The following is a 23713-nucleotide window of genomic DNA, read 5'->3' on the forward strand; positions in this document are numbered from 1 at the left end:
GCTAAGGCCTCCTTAGAATTAAACCTTGCAAAAGGGTTCAAGGACAACAGGAAGAGCTTATTCCGATATGTGGCAGATGAAACTAACACCAGAGGCAATGTAGGCCCACTGATGAACGAGGTGGGTGCCTTGGTGACAGAAGATACAGAGAAGGCAGAGTTACTGAATGCCTTCTTTGTCTCGTCTACTCTGCCGGAGGCTGTCCTGAGGAGCCCCGTACCACTAAGGCCCCAGAGAAAGCCGAGACAATGGAGGAGTTTGCCTCAGTTGATGAGGACTGGGTTAGGGACCAATTAAGTAATCTGGACATCCATAAATCCATGGGTCCAGATGGGACGCACCCGTGGGTGCTGAGGGAGCTGGCTGAGGGCATTGCTGGACCACTCTCCATCATCTTTCCCAAGTCTTGGGAAACGGGAGAGGTGCCTGAGGACTGAAGGAAAGCAGATGTCACTCCAGTCTTCAAAAAGGGCAAGAACAAGGACCCAGGTAACTATAGACTGGTGAGGTCAGCCTCACCACATCCCTTGAAAGGTGATGGATCAACTTATTCTTGACACCATCTCAAGGCATATCAAGAACAATAGGTTCATTAGGGGCAGTCAACATGGCTTCACCAAGGGGAAGCCTAATAGCCTTTTATTAGAACGTAACGAGGTGGATAGACGATGGCAAAGCAGTGGACGTGGTTGATCTTTATTTCGGTAAAGCATTTGACACAGTCTCCCACAGCATCCTTGCTGCTGAACTGAAGAAGTGTGGTCTGGATGATCGGGTAGTGAGATGGACTGTGAACTGGCTGAAGGAAAGAAGCCAGAGAGTCGTGGTCAATGGTGCAGAGTCCAGTTGGAGGCCAGTATCTAGTGGAGTGCCTCAGGGGTCAGTACTGGGGCCAATATTATTCAATATATTCATTAACGATTTAGATGAGGGAATTGAGTGTACCATCAGCAAGTTTGCTGATGACAAGAAGCTGGGAGGTGGCTGACACGCCAGAGGGCTGTGCTACCATCCAGAGACCTGGACAGACTGGAGAGTTCGGCAGGGAGAAATTTAATGAAATATAACAAGGGTAGAGTCTTGTAGAGTCTTGCATCTGGGCAGGAACAACCCCAGGTTCCAGTATAAGTTGGGGAATGACCTGTTGGAGAGCAGCGTAGGGGAAAGGGATCTGGGGGTCATGGTGGACAGCAGGATGACCATGAGCCAGCACCGTGCCCTTGTGGCCAGGAAGGCCAATGGCATCCTGGGGTGTATTAGAAGGGGGGTGGTCAGCAAGTCGAGAGAGGTTCTCCTTCCCCTCTACTCTGCCCTGGTGAGACCACATCTGGAATATTGTGTCCAGTTCTGGGCCCCTCAGTTCAGGAAGCATAGGGACCTGCTGGAGAGAGTCCAGCACGGGGCAACAAAGATGATGGAGGGAGTGGAGCATCTCCCTTATGAGGAAAGGCTGAGGGAGCTGGGTCTCTTTAACTTGGAGGAGACTGAGGAGTGACCTCATTCATGTTTATAAATATGTAAAGGGTGAGTGTCAAGAGGATGGAGCCAGGCTCTTCTCGGTGACAACCAATGATAGGACAAGGGGTAATGGGTGCAAACTGGAACACGGGAGGTTCCACTTAACTATGAGAAGAAACTTCTTCTTAGTGAGGGTGCCAGACACTGGAACAGGCTGCCCAGGGGGGTTGTGGAGTCTCCTTCTCTGGAGACATTCAAAACCCGCCTGGACGCCTTCCTGTGTGGCCTCATCTGGGTGTTCCTGCTCTGGCGCTGGGATTGGACTGGATGATCTTTCGAGGTCCCTTCCAATCTCTGACATCAGTGAGAGACTGAGAGAGCTGGGTCTGTTCAGCCTGGAGAAGGGAAGGCTGAGAGGAGATCTCATCAGTGTTTATAAATATCTCAAGGGTGGGTGTTGAGAGGATTGGACCAGATTCTTTCTGGTGGTGTCCAACAATAGAATGAGGGACAACAGGCACAAACTGAAGCAAAGGAGGTTCCATCTGAGTATGAGGTGAAGCTTCTTTACTTTGAGGGTGCCAGAGCGCTGGAACAGGCTGCCCAGAGAGGTTGTGGAGTCGTCTTTTCTGGAGACATTCAAAACCCACCTGGACACATTCCTGTGTGATCTGCTGCAGGTGAACCTGCTGTAGCAGGTAGGTTGGACTAGATATTCTCCAGAGGTCCCTTCCAAGCCCAACTATTCTGTGATTCTGTGATCCTTTTCCCCCAGGCACTTTCCAGCCACCCTGAGCCTGTAGTACTGCCTGGGGTTGTTGTGACCCAAGTGCAGGACCTGGCACTTGGTCTTGCTGAACCTCATAAGTACAGGGGCTGCAATTTGGGAATGATCCATGGTTGTAGCAGGCATAAGTGATGGTTGGTCGGTGCAAATGTCATGCATATGTTGTTATATTTCCTTTTGGAAGTGTTTCTTCACTTGGTAACACGCACATTTTGTCATATTTCTGGACTAGGAGGTTCTTGTTATGGATACCAGATAAACTGTGGTTTCTTTTGTTCAGAACATCTGTTTCATTTCCATTGTCCAAGAAAAAATGTCGCCTTCTACACAGCCCACGTACTGGCACAAATCCATACGCTCAGAGTGACAGGGGAACTTGATGAGGAAACGTTGTAAGAGCAGTGAAAAATGTATTGCCCCTGACCCGTTATGTCAACCAGAAAGTTAGTCTTCCTCAAAAATGCTTAATATTGGTGTTTGAAAGCAACTTAAGGAAACATACTAAGTTTTTGTTCTCATCTTTTAAAAATGGCAGCTGGAGCTGTAAAGAACATTTCGTAATCGGCTTTATTAGACCCCTGTTGTCTAGTTTGGGTCCAGCTGACCAGTTACAGTTCACTAAAAAGAAATCTTTTTTCACTGGTGCTGCATTTTTTCCTGTAGCAGAAGAGAAATATGAAGCAGTGGATTAGTAGGGACTGAGTGACTTTACAGAATCTCTTGTGTCTGGTCGTGTTTATGGTTAGTGAGTAGGCATGGAATAAACTGGGGTGAAATGAGTGATAGGCTCTGTATCGCTGCCAGAGTAATACACACCTCGTGGGAGGCAGACCTTCCCAAATGATGTCAACAGATGGTTTTACTGACAGCCTGTCCCCAGGCATGAAAGGTGAAATGGGCATGTTATCGTACAAGTGTTTCATTCCTTAAAGTTTTCCTTGAAGATCAGAATTTCAGTATAACAGGGAAAAAGCTTACATTTTTACTGTCTGTCATTAGACATGTCTTGCTGAACACAGAACATTTGAAAGTTAAATCAGAGGGGGATGTGTAAGAGCTGAGGGTCTACCCATAGTTCTTGTGCTGCCCGGTGAGGTGTTTTGGGTGGACCAGCAGACCCAGCTGACCGCAGGTGAGAAGGGGGACATCAGAGTCAGCCAGGCCTTGGTGCCTGCTAGCACCTCAGAGAAGAAATTAAGCTTATACAGAGTTCTTGTTCTCATTTACTCCTAGCAGCAAGCTAAGTTGAAACACTCATGGAGTGGGGATGTTAGGCTCCGGGGCTGCCAATCCAGTCTCTTAGTTCCTTGATTTATTCGGTGGGAGTGTTTGTTTGTTTGTTTGTGAGGTGGTGAGGGAAGGAGTGCAGAGGAGGAGTGTTTTAGTTGTAGTGCTTCATGCACTTGTAGACATTCCAGCCAGCTCCATTAGAAGCAAAGCGTGTTACCTCAACCAGTGACGCGGTGCTGGGAATTACAGCTATTGCTCAGGCCCTGGAGACTGGCTTATTGCCGGAGTGACTAAGAGACACCACGGTGAGAAACAGGAGGAATAGTATTTAGAGGGGGTGTGCACGTATACTGCAGATCTCACAGCTTGCCTTGCAAAGAAAGTTGGGTTTCTTTTAAAAAGCAGGCAGACATCTGTGAGAAATCCAGAAGCACAGAAGTGTGACAGAAGAGAGCAATAAGCTACTATTTAGCTGGGTTTTCCACATCTTAGCTGGGTGGAAATCTTGGCAATTAGAAGCGTGCTTTTGCAAAATCCATTGGAGGGAAAGGCTTTGACCATGGGACACCATGAGGGGTGTGAGGTTTGGGGTAAAAGGCACGGGGTGACAAGCCACTTGTGGAGCTGCTGCTTTGGAGGATTTGGTGCTTGTAAAGTAGCCTTTCTTACCACTCTTCTCCTTTGTTCTTTCCTCTCGCTGTATGATGAGACCAGATGGGTGTTGCTTCAGAGGAGAGTTGGACATCTAGAGAAACCATTTCGAATCTCACTGGAGTATGTTGCCAATGGGAACAAGAGCGTAGCAGCTGTGGATTCCTTTGCGATGAAGAACTGCAGTACAGGTAACATTTTATTGCTTCTAGCTCATAGCGTTTTGGTGCCTTTTTGGAGGGGAGCATGATTTCTGACTGTTACAGAACTCTCACAGAATGAAGGCATCTTGTCAAATCAATCTTTTAAATTAAAAAAAAAAATTCCCTTCCAAGGAAAAATTTTTTTGATGTTACCTTAGAAGTTTTTAACTTCTTAAACGATGCAAGTTGTTTTTAGTATAGTTTGTTGGTGGGTTTTTGTTTTTTTTTTTTCCCTTTGGAAAGAATTTCTAGGAAAATTTCATTTTGGGAAAACCAAAGCAGTATTCATCCTGGCTTGCCAGATGCCTATCATTTCTGCATCAGAAAGCAGAACAGATGAGCAATTCCTAGACAGATAACTTGCAAGCCATCTTTTTGCTGTTTCTAGTAACAAATTTCATGGTTATTTTTTTAAACAACTGTGGAAAACTTGGTTATAATAAAGTATGCCTTTCTTTGGCAATGTTCCAAAGTAGTTATTGCCGAGTAACCCTTAATAGCTCAATGTAGTGTGTGGAATTTTAATGATGGGCAACCTTAATAGGGGTAACTTTTTAAAATACGAGTTCTGTTATCAATTCCAGTGTGTGAATTTAGTGCTTCATGCCAGAGGCAGCTGCATTTTAGTTCTACTGGCTTTATGGATCTTCTGAATCATACTGAAATCTTTAGGTGGCATGTCAGTGAAGAACATTATTACTTATAGCACTTAACACATTACCTTTCGTCCGTTTTATTTATTTGGAGTACTGCTGAGTTGAGCTGCATGTCCTTCTTTCAACCTGTCTAGGACAGGGAAATTGCTGCAGAATATACATTACTTCGGTTATTCACGTTGCTCTCCACAAAGGCCAGTTGTATTAAGGGGTTTGTTGCACTATCTGCACGCAAAGGTGTTCTCTAAGTTCCAGCTAGGAACCACCTGACGTTCTGCTGAAAGCACGAGGCATGTTCAGACAGAATGCTCCTGTTCTGCTGCTGATGCTTGGAACCTGTCTTGGTATCTCTCTCAGGCTGAAAATAAAGTGTTTCAGCTCCCCAAAACAAAGTGAGCAGGACAGGAGTCATTCAAATCTACAGTGCTTTGGGAAATCAGAGCAACAAATATTACCACAGACGGCGGGAGATACTCAGCTCCCATGAGGGTCCATGGATGCTCCTCTTGGGAGTACTTGAAGGAGAGCTGTAGGTGAAGGACGGTTGGCTGAGGGAAAGGATAATGTTCTGCCCGTTCTGCTGGGCACCCATTTGCAGATGACAGATGGCAGTTGCTGAAGCTATTAAGATACATTGTGAGAAAAAGAAGGAACAAATCTCCCATTTTGTCTACAGATTTCTGGCAGTAGGCTACTCCCCTTCTTTGCTTACAGGACACGGTGTATGAATAATACCAGGAGGGAATAAAACCACTTGTTCTTTTTCTGTTTGTTGAAACTGCCAAGCGTTCTGCACACAGCTGAAGATGCGGTGCTGTGTCCTTTTACTAGAAAAGAAGGTGATGATGAGCAGCCAAAGGTGGCACCTTAGGCTTGGAGGAAATAGGGAAAGCAATAAGAAAAGATTAATCTAAACCTGATTTTTCTGCAACTGTTAGCCTTTGGGCAGCTTAGCTACTTGGGTACCTTGATGTCACTGAAGCACCTAAAACATGAGTGAATTTGGGAAGGAAACATCTGAGAAACACTAAGAAGCTTCAACCTTTTAAAGACCATATACACAACTTAAAGATAAATAAAGGCACGTAGACAATCTTAGGAAATTAGGCTACCATTTCCGTAGGTGAATACAGGTTTGGATCTAAATTAAATGCCAAGATGTGAAGAAGGTAGAAGTTTGAAGTTGGGGTTTGCTTCTGAGCATTGGGATTTCCATTTTTTGGCTTCTTTAATCATGGAAAAGATGAGATTTTTATTGCGTTTGAACTGAAAAAATAATAGCCTCTTTAGGATTGAATGGAAAATTAAGATTTAAAAAAAAAAATTCAGATGCGGATAAAATTCTTGATTCTTTTTTATTCCAAATTTAAAAATTCTAGATTGATATACCATCTAACTAAAAATGGTTGAGTACAAACATAATTCTATCCTTGCATTGTCTTCGTTGTACTCTGTATTTCCCTTTCTTCATTTAGCAGTGCCGCAAATTAGAAAATCAAAGGGCTTTGTCACTTGAATATCTTCGCATTTCCAAATTCCCATCATACAATCGATCTTGATTGGGTAAAGATTGATAGAAAAAAGGAAAGCCCTTGCAAATTGAGGGATTTCATTTGGTTTTGATTGGAGTTGGTTGGTTGGTGTGTTTGCTTTGTTGTTGTTTTTTGTTTGTTTGTTTGTTGGATGAGGTGTTATTGTTGGGTTTTTTTGTGTTTGTTCGTTTGTTTGTTTGCTTTTTAATGCTCAGGATTGGCCACAACTCTATTTGCTTCATCTCTTCTCATGTCTGTAGTTCATCATCAACATACTCCATCCCCTGACTTTAATTCTTTAAAGGCTTTTTAGCACTTGATAGGTGCTAAGTGTTTGGGGTTTGTTTGGTTTGATCCGGTTTTGTTGTTGTTTTGGGTTTATTTGTTTGTTTGAGGTGGGGTTTTGTTTGGTTGGTTGGTTTGGGTTTTTGGGTTTTCTTTTGGTGGATTTTGTTGTTGTTGGGGTTTTTTTTGTTGTTTTTCACATAAAGTTTCCTGAACCATATAATTACTTTCAATCAGAAAGCCTCTGCAGTCAATAGAAAGGCTACTTGGACTTCTATAGGTTTTGGATCAGGACATGAAACAGGTAGCATTGCCCATCATCCCACTGCCAATTGACTTTCAGTTGCTGTCTTAAATGTGAAGCAGACTGTGTTTCTGAGTAAAACCTATACTATTGATTGTGTGATTTTGTTTCTTACAACTTACTATTTAAGTAAGTGCAATATCCAAAGCAAAAAAAAAAAAAAAATTACAAATTGCAGAGAAGTAGTAAATTAATTTAATAATGTCAGTTAAGAATTCGTTCCTTCTACGAATAAAGTAATTAGTACAGTGGCATTTTATAGTTGATGGTAATTTCTAGTAATAAAAATAGAGTTCATTTCCTAAGTAATGTATTGATTTATTAATGATATTTAATGGGTTTCTTACTCATTTTGTACTGCAGTTGTGAATTAATTAATTTGCTAACTTATTTCCAAAAGTCTTAATTAAAGTACTTAATAGTAAGCACAAGAAAATGACAAGACATTGTTTTACTTAGCAATGTTCGATTTCCCAGTTCTAAGTAACTTTTTAAGTAAGAGGCGTGGACATCAAATGCTTCTAAAACATGTTAAAGGTTTAATGTCGCTCCGAGGCTGTTTAAAACAGCTATTTCAGACACTCAGCCTGTCCAAGAGGAAGCACTTAGCTTTCAAGTTTTCAAGCTCAGTAAGCAACATAAAAAACATATTTATTTTGGAGTGTGTTGTGGATTAAGTTAATGTTTCTGTCCACTCAGCAATATCTTTTTTCAGTACATACTGAAAGTACATAGGAATACACTCATTATCTTCAGAGCTGGTAAGCAGTTAGTTCTGTAATGATGTCATGGTTATAATACTTATGCAAAGTTAAGGTTGTACTAAAAGCAAAATCCTTGATCCAAAGCAGATGACCTCTCAAGATAGGAAAAATTTTGAAGACTTAAAGGTGGTTTTACTGGAGAAAAAAAGGCAGTGGGGGTGGAGTACGCATATGGACTTGCAACATGTATGAAGAAATATGGGTAACTTCCAGATAGAATTTTTCATGATCCCATTTGATAAATAGTCGAGCAAGAGATTTATGAATCAACTACAGGAAGTCAATAAGGGCTTTGTCCAAACAGGATTACTTATGTATCTGAATCACTACTAAAATGATGTTTTTGTGTATTCAGACAAAACCTGAATATGTATCATTCCAGTTTTCCCACATATTCTCGCTTTTGCAGTTTGTCTTATAAATTAATTTGCTGACAGGGTGCTGTGGTTAACTGAACTTAATGAAGTACCAGTGAGCCACTTTTCAGAATGAGTTCTGGATGCTTCCTACTGGAAAATTGCCTAGCAAAGTTAACCTCTTCCAAACCAAGAACTGAAATAGTATCAGTGTATCCAGTGGAACTGTAAAACAGCCCAGGCTGGAATCAACCTCAGAAGATCATCTGGTCCAGCCTTTCATGGGGAAGGGAGTTTGGGTGAGATTATCTGCATCCAGACCAGCTGTATCTTCAAAATGTCCCGTGATGGGGACTCCACCATGTCCCCCTGTTCCAGTGAATGTTTGTTCTCACAGTAAAAAATTTAAACACAGGTTTCTAATGGAAGTCCAACATAACACACAGCTAATTGGGATGTTAATAATCAATTAATTATAAATGTTGTATTACTTTTAAGAAAGTTTCACTTGAGTAAAATTGCCATATGTTTACAGAAGATTTGTGAAGTCAATATTTTTTAATTAATTATTTGCTTAGTTGTGGTTATGGGGCAGAGGAGAGAAGACATGTACCTTCGCTGGAACCAACAATGTCATTTGATATGGTCTGGTGATCCACCACTGCTCCAAAATTCAGGAGATGGGTGAACAGGACAATGAGCACAGTTAGGATTGTGCCAGGGTTATAAAACTAAAAAAGAGACGTTATTTAAAAAAAAAAAAAAAGGTAGTCTTAAACTTTAGAAATAGTTGTCTCTATTTGAGGTTTTGGACCAACATATACCGTAATACCTACTTGGCCTATCCAGGTAATTTTTATGTAAAGGAAGCTGGAGAATTTTCTTTGGTATTAATGCCATGGTTAAGGAGCTTACCAAGCCACAGGATAGATCCAGTGCTAATTGAGGTCAATGGGAATTTTATTCAGTATGTTTGGATTAAGTTCTGAGTAGCCTTAATTTAAAAAAAATAATAATAATTAGGCAGATTGGCTGCATTTTCCTTGGAGTGGCCTATACTATTTATACAGTTCCACCGAGCTGTTTTTCCTGTGAATCTAATTTCAGTAAGTAGGCATTTGGAAAAGCTTTACTATTTTAATATTTGCCTCCAAATTCTTTGGCAACCACCTTCCTCCCCATTCACCTCTGTTCTCCCATGAGATATGACTGATTATTCTGACTTCACGTTGTGTGCCAAAACCCATCTCTAACCTGATAGTGTTTTAATGCTGTAAGGATCTTGTGTTGGAGAAAAAACTGCTTTACAGATGAGTGTGGTGGCTGTAGTGAAGCTAAATCGTTTTAAGCTAATTCCAAAGTGAAAATTATTTCACTTGTGAGTTTGTGCTCGTTTAAGTAAAATAAATTTAATGCACTTGTTATGGAGCTTATATACTTCTTCATTTTTCATTTTCATCTTTTAAAAATTAAGTTATAGTAATGCTGGGAATAAAAAATTAAGCAAATTTAGTCTTAATATTGCTTCTAGAAGAGGCACAGTAACTCAATTAGTTTCTTACAGTAGTTTCTTACTGTAGTTTCTTACAGTCATGAATTAGTGATTTAGCATTTCTGTTACTGACTGTGAACACCTACTTCTTGTGGAGCCAAGTTTAGACAGTTATGGTTTTGTTAAATAATTTAATCTATTTAAAACATTAGCGTACTCACCAAAGGAGGGGTGGGAAATGAACCTGGATAACTAAAACATTTGGTTTTCATAGGTCTGTCGTGCCAGTGTGTTGGTCAATGGGACGTAGTACTCTGAGATATTTGGCTTTTTTAAGATATGAGGAGGGATATATAAAGAAGTGTTTTATATGGTATAATAACGCTTGTAAAACTGGTCTTTAAAATGGATGCATTCATACAGAAGGTGGAAAGGCTGAATTTTGCCACAGAAGGATGGAATTTGGGTATTAGACAGTCTTACCAGAGGGGACAGTTTCATCTGCTCTAATTCTGAAAAACACAGGTGACTTGGGATAAGAAACAGAATTGAGAAATACCAGCCTTTAAAATTCAAAGCATTAATAATCAAAAAAGAAGGGCCTGTTCATAAGAGGTACCAGGAGCTGCTTGAGAGACACTGCAAATCCCTCAGTTCCTCTACCAATGTTGGCAGTTGTGGCTCTTAAGTACTTTTTAACACCTTGAAGAATTGGCCAATACATTATCTTTTTAATGCTGTATATGATTTTTATACTGACCTTCTCCCTTAATTGAGGCTTATTTCAACAGGGGAGCCATTGATTCAGTGAAAGAAAATGAACTCTCTAATCTGCTTTCCCCAAATTGAACTTATTTTTATTACTATTAATTGCTGCCACTTAGTTCTTGTGATGTTTTAACTACTTGGATTTATTGAAACAATCATAGGATTCACTATTATCACTTGAGAAATGGGAGGACACTGATGATTTATGGGTGACCCAATGATTTTAAACAAGTATTACTCCAGGTTCAGTGATTTATGCAAGCTCATCTGTTGCACAAGCAGATGATAGTGTCTCTCTCCCTTTCTCCCTCCATAACAAGCCCTTACCCCTGCAACAGAGGGAATGCGGAACCTTGATTTTGCTAAAACAAGGTCAGGGGTAGTTTTGCTCTGAGCTTTGTTTTACATAGATGCAGGAAGTTCACTGTTAACTGTAGGAAGGGCTTTTGATTTAGACAGGACTGATGTTTGAAGATGTTAAGACCTGGCTATGCAACTTGATTCCTGTTTGTGAGGAATTGCAGTGGTCTTTGAGAAGAGGTGAGAGACAGCAGGGAAACTTAGAAAGTAAGAGCAGAAGAGGGAGATGATCAAGCAAAAGGGAGGGAGTCGGACTGTGTGAGCAAAAGAATAAATGAGAGAGGGAGAGGTGAGGAAAGGAGAGAAAGCGATAAACCAGTAACACTGAAAACAAATGACAGGCTATCAGGCAAGAATAATTGGTCTAGAAACTGAAAATGTTTAAAGAATTTGACCAGTTAGAAAGTGATTGGAATAAACACTTACAATCCAATTAATTAAGTAGAGCAATCAAACTTGATCAGATAGCCACTCAGTCAACCAGACTGAATTAACTAGATGGATAATCTGTTGAATCAGCAAAGAAACCAATTGAGATTGAAGGGAATTCAGTGAATTGTGAAAACTGAATTTAATGCAAAAGGATTAGACAATTAACATTTACAATTATCAAATGAAAAGATAAATATCTGGATGTTCAGGTGAGTGCTAGCCCGTTTTTCTGGCATGACTCATGAGAGCCTGAGGGGCACTGGTGAGCAAAATCATTTTTGGAAGATGAAGAACAAGAACAAGGAGAAGATAGGACAAGAAGGAAAGAAGGTTTTCCGTGTGTGCTTCCAGGTTGTGGAAGATGAAATAAGGCCAGCAGCAAGAACCTTATTTTTTAAAGGCCTGCATAGGTATGGTACACACCAGCACTGGACTCTGAGGTACTGCTGCTCTGTAGCGGTGCAACACATACAAGATTCAGAAAACTTATATTTCCTCCTCTTTCCCACAGTGAGGACTTCTTTTGATTTTGGCTCAGGGTACTTCTATACCTCAGGGCTGATCGTCTGAAGTATTCAGTTTCAGCTTTTCTCTGTCTGAGAGGTCTTATTGCAGATCTGCCCCAGTCTTGCTATAAGACCCTGTCTAGCTCTTCCCTTTTCTTGTCCAAAACCTCCCTTCTTGTCCAAAACCTGCCCCAGGGAGCCCTGCTTGCTTTGGACTGCTCTTCTGTTTTTGTGTGTCTACTGCAGCCAGCTTTCTTAGCAAACCAACCGCTGCACCAAACCACCAACATTCTTTAATAATTCTGCACTGTATCTGTTATTGGAGGGGTATGGCACGTTGGTGCCAGCAGTGGTGGATACAGTGAAGTAGACACTCTGGAACAGAATAATTAAAACCAAAAAGCCTTGACCTTGTAGTTGCAAATCAAATCCATAATACATAAATAGAAATGCCAACTGACTAGACCTGGTACATTGATTTTTCCCTGAAAAATTTAAGAGTCTGTAACAGGGGACCAAAATTTTCTGAAAGGGAGTGCATGCCCTTTCAACAAATGAGACTCCTTTATGCTGTATTTGGAAACTCACAACCTGTAGCCACACATCAGAATCTCGGTCGAGATCATTAAACCTGTGTGTTGCGATTCTTTTGCTTTGAGATAATGAAAAATGTGGGGAAAGAGAGGATCTTTCAAAAGCTGCCAAGTGACTTAGGAGCACAAATTAATGGGAACCATGTTCCTTAGTCCCCCAGGAGTTTTCAAAAGTGCTGTCATTACTGAATTTTCCGGAGGCGTGCCTTTCACCTGTGTGGATGAGAAAGGACAGACACTGCGCAGTGCTTCCATGGAGGCAGTTTTACGGAGTCCCTCCATAAATGAAGCATGCAGGGCTTTTATGAATCGAGCCTTTGAAAGCCTTGCTAGTAAGGCACATTGATCCAGAAGTCACACAGGGATGGCAAGATCTTAAATTACCCGTCTGGTTTTATTACATGAAAGAAAATTTAAGAATACTTTTACCCCTCCTTCTTTAAATGATTGCCAGCTGAGGTGCTGAAGTTTTGTACAAATGAGAGGTTGTAAGCACTTAAATGAGTTGTCTGGGTTCTGGGGCCAGTTCCAGATTGAATTGTGTTGTTCATGGGGTCTGATTGACGGAGTATCAGCATATTTGTAAGCGAAATAAGAGGTTTGGCAATATTCTTCAGAACTATAAGGAGATACAATTTAGTCAACTCTTACAGAGCGATTTATCATGTTCCAAAAATAGTGTCAATGGTGAATTTTTCATTTGATGTGAATGAAGATGTCCAAAGCAACTATTTTGATACCTCGAAACTTTGAGGGTTAAGAGACAATCTGTCTGGTTCTGTGAGATGATGGGTTACGGCACACTGGGATCTGAGCTCTTTCGGTTGATTTGTGTGAGCCACAATCTAGAATAAATGATTTTGAGGAGACTACAGCAGTGAATGTTCCATGCTCTTAAGCCTAAACTATGTACCCTGTTTTTAAGATGCCATTTAGGGCTGTAAGCAACAACTGCATAAATTGAGCATCATGTTACACAGCACAAAAAAAAAAAATGCAAAGGATCGTATTTCGATATTTCTATAATATTATCAGCATTGCTATTGATTTAGAGAAAGTCACTGTTGACTCTTTAAGCACCTCATGGAATAACAGTGTGTGTACATCAGTTTGTGAACATATGCTGATGAAATCATAACAAAAAGAAAGCTATCGTCACTGTAAGATCAGAAACACTAAGTGTAAAGTTTCGGCAATAGCGTTAACTCATCAGGCGCTTTTATTGTACACATCAGTAACAAAACAGTAGTAAAGTGACTCACCTGTCTAGAAAAATTTCCAAGTCACTTAGACAGCAAATTAACAAAAGTGTTTATTGCATGTGAGGTGTTTCGTAAAGTAAAAGAAGTGAGTAAACTATGAAGTTACTTGGGTGGAGCTTCTGCTAGCAAAAGCTGTAAAAGCACATTGCGTGTCATCCCATTAATTGCTGGAGCTTTGACTTCTTGAATAAGCTGTCTGTATACAGTTATCATCAAAACTTTTGAAAAAGGATAAGCCTAACAAGATGTTTGATAGGAACATCACTGATTTGGACTTCAGTTTCTTTGTCATTGCTGGGTTCTTCACAGCCAAAAGAAGAGTTTGGTTTGGAAAACAGAAGAGTTAGGTGTAAGTAATAGCTGTTCTTTCATTGTAGGTCAAGGAGGCTGGAGCCAATGCTTACTGTTTGCAATGGTACATACTACTATACAGTTACACTGATTTTTTAAAAAATGGATTGCAAAATGCATGTTGTACAAAGTATATTTTCTAAAAGTATGACTTTAAACTGATTAAGACAAATGAGAAATGCAGAATAACCTTTTTGATCTTATGTTAGAAAAAATTTCTACTCCAAGAGATGTTTGACCTGCTCAATGACAGAACCCGAGGGAATGTCAGGAAGATGTGCCAGGGGAGGTTCAGGCTGGACATTAAGAAAAGGTTCTTCACCCAGAGGGTGCTGGAGCACTGGAACAGGCTCCCCAGGGAGGTGTCACGGCCCCAAACCTGACAGTGTTCAAGAAGAGACTGGACAACACCCTCAGACACATGGTGTGAACTGTGGGGTTGCCACATGCAGGGACAGGAGTTGGACTCGATGACCCTTGTGGGTCCCTTCCAGCTCAGGACATTCTATGACTCTGTGATCTTTGCACAGAGTGGTTTGCAGAGATCTTCCATGCTTACAGTGTTGTCTTCTGTTTTCTTCTAACTTCATCTTTGGAGCACCTCCAACTTCCTCTGCTCCCAAGTGAAATCAGGCAATTTCTCTCAATTGGGCAAGCCTATTTCTCCTCGTAAAACATTCCTGCCTGTCTAATCTCATCACAAAACCTTTAGGGCAATTATTACTCCATTATAAGTTTATATTGTAAAGAGTAGTCTTCATCTTAATTGTTGACTTGTAGAATGTGGGCTAATTTGTGACTTCATGTAGCTCCCCTTAAATTATAATAGATGTGTCCACTTGCTGCTTCTTTTGCTAACAGTACCAAACATCAGCAGTGTCTGTAATGCATTACAGTTGTCTTTCTCAAGTATAATAGCAGTCAGAGCATTCTCTGGTTCATATTATTTTTTGACTTTTCAAGTAAACAGTGCATTTCTTTCCTGGACAATTAGGATAATTGCTGAAATGGAACTGAAGTGTCATGACCGGGCAGGATGCCACCAAATGGAAGTCAGTCATGCAAAATTTCCCTTCCTACACTGCAAGCCCACAGTGATACTGTTCTGTAAATACTACAGAGGAGTTTATTACTGTTTCCATTTATTCACGTTGCTGCACCATCTCAGAGCAGTACTCACAGGTGAGTCTGGTCTGTGCTGTGCACTGAGTACAAGCAAAGGACAAAGAAATCAGACTGTGAATTCCTTAGCATGCATATTACAAAGGCAAGCGACAACAGATTAATAAAGATGACCAAAGCCCCTTGGCTGGGCCGCAGTGGGTGAGCATTAGATTAGCTGACACCTGGGATGGAATTAGTTGGGTGGAAATGGAAACAATTTTAAACAGCCTTTTCATCCATCTTAGAAATGAGAGACAAGTAGTGAGTGAACAGAGGCAGGCCAGTTGTGGTGGCAACAATAACCAGCAGTTTACTGGTGGATCTCTAACAATTTTAAGTCAAGGGATTTGACTGATGCAACAGGAAAGAGTAGACTTGCCGTCAGCTTTGAGATTTTAGTTAATGCCGGGCTCTGCCTAAGCTGGGACTGTGTTGGTATAATTGAGTGCTGTCACTGGGGAGTTTTCTTTAGAATATTACACTCAGTCCAAAAGTTACTGGGGCAGAGAGCTTGGTCATGGCAGAGCTTCCCTGTTTGCCTGAGGAATCTTGCTGTACTTGTGTGGATTTTACTAAGTGCCAAGTGCCCATAAAGAGTGCGTAGGAAAGGCATTAGATGAAATGAAGACAGTTTCTTTTCCAGTTTATAAAGCCGAGCAATGGATTATTTCTTTGACTTAATAGTGTATAGGAGAACTCATTTTAACACTTCTACATTCTGCTGATGCTGTCTGCTCTTTTTAGCATTTGAACTAAGGTCAGAAAATATTTTCACTGGATAGGAAACAAAAAAGGACTCTCCTAAACTCCAACTTGCAAAGCTAATTCCCAAGCAGTTCAGTGCAATTCTCAGCCTAGACCTTAACTGAACTGTCAGGAAATAAAATCTGTATAATAAACCAGTCATCTAATTCACGACGTCACGGGATTCAATCTCCCTAGGCAAGATTTAGTTCAGACATTCAGATGCTTTGTTGTATGAAGTTAGACAAGGTGATATTCATCTTTTGTGACTTCAGCGATCTGAAAGTTAGGCATCATGTCAAAGCCAGTCTCCAGGGTCCCTCTGTAGTCAACAGAGAGAAAACGAGGCACTTCAGAGAGCAATTCATTCCACCTTTAACATCATAGCATCATCAGAGTGTCAGGAAGGGGACAATGCTTTGCTTGAAGAATTGTAGCCTGGAATTTCTAACAGAACTATCCTTTTAAAACCGATGGGTACTTCAGTACCTGTAATCTATAAAGTCTGCCCACCAATTCCTCACTTGTGAATTAATAGTGTCAGGCAAGGAATCTTTAACAAACAGATTCTCTATTGAATGTCCTCAGTGCTCACTGGTTAGCTTGCTAAATAAATCATTTTATAGTAATTATTTTGCAGGAGTTTATTCAGAGTCTGTTAGGATAAACCCTGAGAAAAATTAAATGGCTGCTGAGTGCAAGATTAATAGTGCTATCCAGGAATATTTTACAATACCAGCATTACCAAAGCAAGCTTCATTTGTGCAGTTTTGACAGGATGCTTCCAGTCAGACCTAGAAGCCTCTCTGCACTAAAAGCAAAGGCACCAGCTGTTCTGGGAAACCTGTATAAGCCGGAAATGTTTATCCTCTCTAGATACTTTATGAATGGGGATAGAGAAGGAAAGTAAATTTCTAAAAACAAACAAACAAAAACCCCAGTCCTTTCACACAGAAGAACATTAATCAAGAACAAAGTGCTTGTTGGTAGCAGGGCTATAGCCAAGAGCCTTCTAATGGAGCCCTGTAGATCGTATTGCTTTTCTGCATCCTCAGAAAATCACTTACATGGAAAAGCTTTGATTTTTTTTGTTGACCACATTCCTTTTATGGGAGACCTCAATGAAGGCTTTTTGAAAAATCTACTTAAATTGAGTTGCTTTTGGACACTGGATCACATTATGCTTTCCACAGAGTGGTAATAGAAGAGCCACCTAGTCTTTTCAGTTACTTCCTTACCAGTAGGTGCAATTCCCTCTCTTGCATTATCTTGTTTATTTTTATTACCCTTGTGAATGACTCTGTCACTTCTGCTTAAGCAGAAGCAGTAACTCAATCCCTTAATAAAGCCTTAAACAACATTGCTGCTAAATGAGGTTAAGATCTATATTACATACAGCATTTGCCTTGAACCTTAATCTGTCCTCCTTCTGCAAGGATATCTGGTTACATTCAGGAATTAGTCATTCCAAATCCAGTTTCTGGAGATCATTGAGTTCCAGCCTAAATTTCAACTGACTGGACTTCTTAGGCATGATATACCATGAAGAGTCATGTCAGGGAATTTCTATTCCATTACATTAGTGTAATCAATGTTTCTTCTTTATTGGGAAAATGTAAAACAAAATGTTGCTTTCTGAACAGAAAATTGTACCGAGTTTTCTTTTAGTTATACGTGCATTGTGTTTTAATAATTTTTAATAGTATTCTGAAAAAAAAAAAGCTGTACATAAACACACCCTTTTATGTCCATCTTTGATTTAAAGAAAGTTCCCTCTTGTGCAGTTTCAAATTGAGACAGAATTTCGTCTGAACTTTAGCTTGCTTGCATTCTACATGTTTTAGAAGCAGACTTGAGCTGAATCTCTCAAATAAAGACCAAGCTGTATTTACAAGTTTTCCCAAAGCTGCAAAGGTGATGAGAGTTAGCAGTCCGATGTCCCACAGTATGCACTCTTTAAAAAGGTAAAGGGACATATTCCCTCTTCCATAATTTTATTTGCATGGAATAATAAGAATATTATCACGTATTGGAATTTTCTCACATATTAGAATGATACATTTTAAAAGTGACTAGAACACAGCCACTGAGTTGCTCCTCTACCTTGTAGCACCACTGTATTGTAGCTTTTCTCCTCTTGCCTTTGGGCAGGTCACAAGAGTCTGGAAGATGTTTTAATGCAGCCCAGAGAGCAGCTGCCATTTGAAAATGAGGCAAGTTAACATAAAATCCCCGAGTAGGTACGAGCTGTTGTTCTGGTCTCACCTGTCTGACTTTGCCTGCCATAAATCAGGGAGCACTCACATGTGCTGCTTCATCAGCAGATCCGGAGGGAAAGCAGCCCTGAGCAGATGGAGGCAATAACCTCTCCTGCCAGTGCAGCTGGAGGAGGATGTCCACCTGCAGCCAAAGGCACTCACCTGTACCACAGCCACAAATAACTCAAATAACTCCAGGATCTTGTTACTGTCCAGTTTAATTCATTAGTGCTGACAGCTGTGAGCTGGAGTGTTGTTGCTAAGGCTTAGAGCCTTGCATGGCCTGGGATTTGTGCAGGGCAATACCTTCACCTTGTGAATTTGTGACTGCATAGCTGAAAGTACTGGGAGTCTGTTGACTCATGGAGGGTAACATCCATATAAAATCTTAAGAGAGGAACTCTGCCTTGTTTGCAGTAGTTGGGCTAAACACTTCTAACTAATCTCAGGCCCCTTCTGTGGCATTTCTTGCTGCAGTTTCTTCAAGCAGCAAATCTATATTGTATTGAACATCAGCAAAACTCAGAGCTGGGCAGTTCTCGAAAGCACCTTTTTAGAGAAATAAATCACGTTTCTAAAGCACCTCTCCACCCTCAAATGCTTGTCCACTAAAAAGAAGCTTGGGTCTGGACTTGGTGCTGGTAGGTTTCTTTTGCTATTTTCCAGTACAATGAAAAGCAATTTCCACTTGAATTTCGGAAATCTGAGCAGTTATAATAGTATCAAGTACGCTAGTGACAAAGTCTGGAAGTAACTTTGGTCGGCAATTGGAAGTCTCTGTTCATAATCTCATCCTAAAACTGTAACAGATACTCAGTGCTTCACCTACAGAAAAATTAATGACTTGCACAGTGAAGTTAGTGATTTATAACATTGCATGTGAGATGCTAATATCTAATTTACTGCATTAATCAGTGAATGCCAAATCAGTTTGCAGATTGCATGCGGATCAGTTTAATCTGTCACTTTAATTGTCAGTGAAATTTTTAATGTCGAGTTTACATTACCTGTTTTCCATACTGCATCTGCAATAGCAGCGTAGTACCTCCATAGCGCTCACGTGAAACTGTGCAGGCTCCATGGTTGCTTTTCACTACTCTCCAAATCTGAGGTTCTATCAGTTTAATCTGTGTTTTGCTAATATTTGCACGTTTTAATACATGCCAAAAATGGAGAGAATGTTGTCAGTTCTGTCGGTGCTAACATGGTAAAAAGTTGTGTCTTTGGTGCACTGGCTGAGTGGGTACACTTCAGGGGACAGGACCAAGCTGCAATGACCCGGGGCTTCCTCAGACAAGATGCTGCATTAGCATGTGGTAATGACTCACGGGACTCTGTCATCTTCCGTGCTTCTCATTAGCAGTTGGTGATACACTCAGAATAGCCTTTCACTTGAGAGCCTCCATGTGTCACACAAGGGTAAGCAGCATCTCCATTTTTATCCTACATTTGTTAAAAATGCAACTTAGAAGGGAAAAAACTACATTTTAATACCTTTTCCCTGGACTTCAGTTTTTTGTTGGTTCTTTTTTTTATGTATATATATATATATATATTAATTTTTTTATTTGAAACTGTGTTAAAAGGCATAAAATAAGGATGAAAAATCTGAAATGAAACAAATTTTGATAACAAATATCCTGCAGCTAACCAATATTTTATTCCAGGTCAAATAAAATCTTTTGCAGTAATGCTGAGCAAATGTTTTTTTCTTCTACAGGGGACATTTTCATTTTAGATAGTTCTTAAAAATGAGATTTTTTTTTTTCTGTGCACACAAATATATGTAATTTACATAGTGCTAGTTCTGAACAATAATGGAGCCCCATATCTGTCTTTCTGTCATGGGCAGCAAGATGGAACCTTGAAGAAGTGAAGAGACTTATCCAAGATCACAGCATAAGAGCCAGTTCGGAAATCCTGATCATCTGATTCCATATTTGATAGGTGGCATTTCTGAAGGTGATTGATTTGCTCACAACTCAAGGCCCCTGCACACACAAATGGAGTGCTGATTTGACATACCTCAAAACATGGTGCTGGGCTGCTGTGTTTTGTCTGCTTTTCACTCAGCCCTTGCTTATTTAATTTTTTCTTCCTTTTGTTGGGTGGAGGATGCCAGGGTTTTTATTTCCAAGAACACCCTGAATGAGCTTGTAACTTAGTTATGGTCCATCTGGAAGAAGCCTAGTGACTGCTGAGATACCTTTAACTTCTACTTTTTGCTAGCAGAGATGAACAAAGTTATCCAGACATCCGCCCAGCAGGGTTGTCACTGAACCAAACAGGAGAGCGAGGTAAAATAGACATAGGATGGATGAGTTCTCACAACGTGGAAAAACTTTGAACTGTTACTGTCTGTGTTGAAACTGCTTCATCACAAGGGGGCGATAATTTGGATGTGCTACCCTGTATTCGGCAGGTCTTAGTTTGCTTGGGTATCCTACTGTTGTGCTGAAAACCTTTCAGAAAACACAGAGGTTGTAGCCCATGAACCTGACTGCCATGGACATAGAGGCCTCTGAGCTTTTTATGTTACTGCCTGTCGAACAGTGGATCATTGATTTTATCCATATGAGATGCTAGGGCAAGGCACTTTTATCATCTTTGTGATACCTCGTCGACAGACTCTTTAAAATTAAATTGCTCACTGAAAAGCAGCGGTCATTGCCTGTAGGGTAGGAAGGAAGGACACGGTCAAAGTAGCTTTGAGAGCCTTTGCTGGAAGTGCTGCTGTGTGAGAGTCCTGCTGCTGTTTGTCAAGAAATCCTGGAAAAGGGAGCAAGGCATTTTTCCTGGTTCAAGTACAAATTCCAGGGCAGTTGATTTTGTTGATAGGATTTCACCAGACTTTCTGAATGTAGATTCCCCATGCACTGTGGGTTACACTCCAGGCTGTGAGGTAGTCAGTGATGTGAGTAGTTGGCCGGTGACATTCATTATAGCTGGTGAACTGCATCCACATCCCATTAACTTAAAGCCCCAGGAGGGCTGGAAGTCAGGTATTTTAACTGTTCTCTTTGTAAAAATATATAGCGGGTATCTAACACCTTTGCACTTGGTATAACTTAACTGTACCATGGAGAGGAACATGGGCAGCTTAAGATGAATGGAAGTACAAACAGCAACCCATGGATCACAGTAAAAAGCAGGAAGACTTTGTGTTCCCTAAGATGGCTGACTTTCCCAAGATGGCTGCTGCTTACCTAGAAGGCCTGATGAAATGCGTACTCATTATTTGGTCTTTTAAATTGATGCTTCAAGACCAAGGGTAGACACATCTAAATATAAAATACCTTTTAGGTCTCCCCTAATCTGTTTTATGGCCAAAAGAAAGTTTAGTGTTTCTTTTTTATTATTCAGTGTGTTTATGCAGTTTGTGCTGTCAAGTGAGTCCTGTCCAGTACACCTTGTTAAGTGTAACCCTCTCCTAAACTGCTGAGGTTTTTTTCCAACATTTCCTTTCAAGCTGCACCACAGTCCAGTAGATCTTTGGTGGAAACTATACAGAATTTCATTATTTCCTGAAACTGATTTATTTTTCTGTCCTCTTCATGTCTTATATGTCTAATTATTTTTTGACTGCAAGTCAGTCAGACTGCATGGCTGAGTTGGGTTCTGTGTTGGGTTCATGTCATTTCCAGGTGCTCTGCTTGTCCTTCTGGACCTTCCCATAATTATTTATGGCCAGTGTACTACCTCTGTTTGCCCTCAGACCAGACTAACCCTATTTCCTTTGCAATAGGGCTAGCAGACCCTGTTTTATATTCTCTTTTTATTACTTGTTTTGTACCCAAATGTTTATGTTTTCTAGGTCTCGATGAAGAATGAGCGATAAGCTGTGTGTCCTCATCTCTATTTTGTATAATGAATCATTTTGCAGTTATAAAGGATTTAGTTATAAAGGATTTGTCTGCCAGGAAGAGGTACATTTGCATTGTAGAGATAGATTTATCTGGAATCAACAAGGTGTTATGCTTTCCTGAAAGCTACCTAGCTGGGAGAAGCATTTTACATAGTAACAGCATCAGAAAATTTGTGAGATTTTAATACTGTTGCTGATGATAGCTAAGAGATTAATTAATGGCCAACTGAATCAGTTAGCAAAATGGAGGGGAAAGGGCTTGGAAGAACCTTGAAGGGGAGCTTGCACACAACAGAAAGCCTATTGGCAAAGTGGGTAGAAAGGAATATTTTGGGTTGACATACATTTTATGGTGCTGAATTTAAAGATGAGAGCAGTAAAAGAAATAGTTGTCAGTTCTGAGTAATTGTGTAAAATTTTCTGAGAGTTTGATTGCACAGTCTTAAAGAAAATCTAGAGTCATAAAGAGAGAAAAGACATGTTCTGTCTCCTTGATCTGCCTTTACACACAGTAACTGTTTTATTAAGATTCTATCACAGTGTTAAAATGAATACAAGAGCCATTTTAATATTATTTAACATTTGTCTAGCTATTCTACTGTGGCTAGCAACCCACAGGCATCTCATCCTCACGGCATGGTAATTCTGAGTAATGATACTGGTCAACTCTTATTGCAATTCTTTCTGTGCCTCAGTAGATGTTTGGGAAAGAGATCTTGCATGGAAAGCATTAACCAAAGTGTCTTTTAACATGCCACAAGACAGTAGAGAGATTGCCTTAAAACTGGGTGGTCATCTTGTAATTGTAATGTCATCCTTTCTGGTGTTTTTTCCCTGATATCTTCAGTACATACCTTGGCTTACACAGAGCTGATTGCTTTGTTCTTCGCTGACATCTGTTTTTTTTCTGTAAGCGTTCCCTGTTTGTAAGTCTTCCCATGTTCAAAGATTAGCAGAAATCCTCCAGCAGAAACACAAACTCCAGGCAGGAGTCCTTCTCCAGGCTTTTTTTGATGCTGAGAGCCATTGACCTTCAGCAGTTACACTCCTGGGATAATTTCATTCAAGTGCAGCAAGGCCTTGAAGCACAGCCTGACACACGAGAGCAAAGAAGGGCTGCTTCTCCATCCCCCCGGACTGGCTTCAGAGCACTGAGACATAGGCAATTGTCAGTGCATTCAGCTGGAAGAGTCACCAGTGAGTCACAGCATCCACCAACAGACGGATGTTAGGGATGTGTGGAGCTGGGGTAGCACTGCAGCATTTCCTCTGGCTTCCCTGGGGCTGAAAGCTGGGTAGCCTCCGTCCCTTCCAGTGGCAAGCCGGTGATGTGTCACCAATACTATTGCTCTCCCTCACAACAAGCGCTCATGTGCAATTTCATTTTGCTTATGCTTTCAGTTTTTGAGGTATTATTGCTGAGTTTTTCCACAAAGTGGAGTATTGCAAAGGTTGGCACAATGGAGAGGGGCACGACATGAAACTTTCTTCCCCAGCAAGCTCCTGCTTCTGCCTGGAACAGCTATTGCTCTTTCACTCAGGGGCCAGCACAGGAAAGCATTTGGCTGTGATGTGAGGATGCATCACTGCACCCTGCTGAAAGGGACCGCGTCAGCTCGTGATGGTGCTGATTCGTGATATTCCACCCACCTCCCCCAGCAACTGATCTGCAGTAAGGCCATCAACCTTAAT

General features: G+C 40.8%; 1 protein-coding gene across 1 annotated transcript in view; it reads left to right on the forward strand.

Annotated features, from left to right (window-relative positions):
* The first annotated feature begins 4034 nt into the window (after positions 1–4034).
* The window catches only part of LOC136099675 (ALK tyrosine kinase receptor-like), an 84638-nt gene continuing 64959 nt past the window's right edge, over positions 4035–23713 (forward strand). Inside the window, exon 1 of the mRNA XM_071807262.1 lies at positions 4035–4317. Coding sequence (XP_071663363.1) covers positions 4035–4317 — 283 coding nt within the window. The remainder of the gene's footprint in view (positions 4318–23713) is intronic.

This window comes from Patagioenas fasciata, chromosome 3 (genome assembly GCF_037038585.1).
Source record: "Patagioenas fasciata isolate bPatFas1 chromosome 3, bPatFas1.hap1, whole genome shotgun sequence".
In the NCBI taxonomy this organism is placed as follows: domain Eukaryota; kingdom Metazoa; phylum Chordata; class Aves; order Columbiformes; family Columbidae; genus Patagioenas; species Patagioenas fasciata.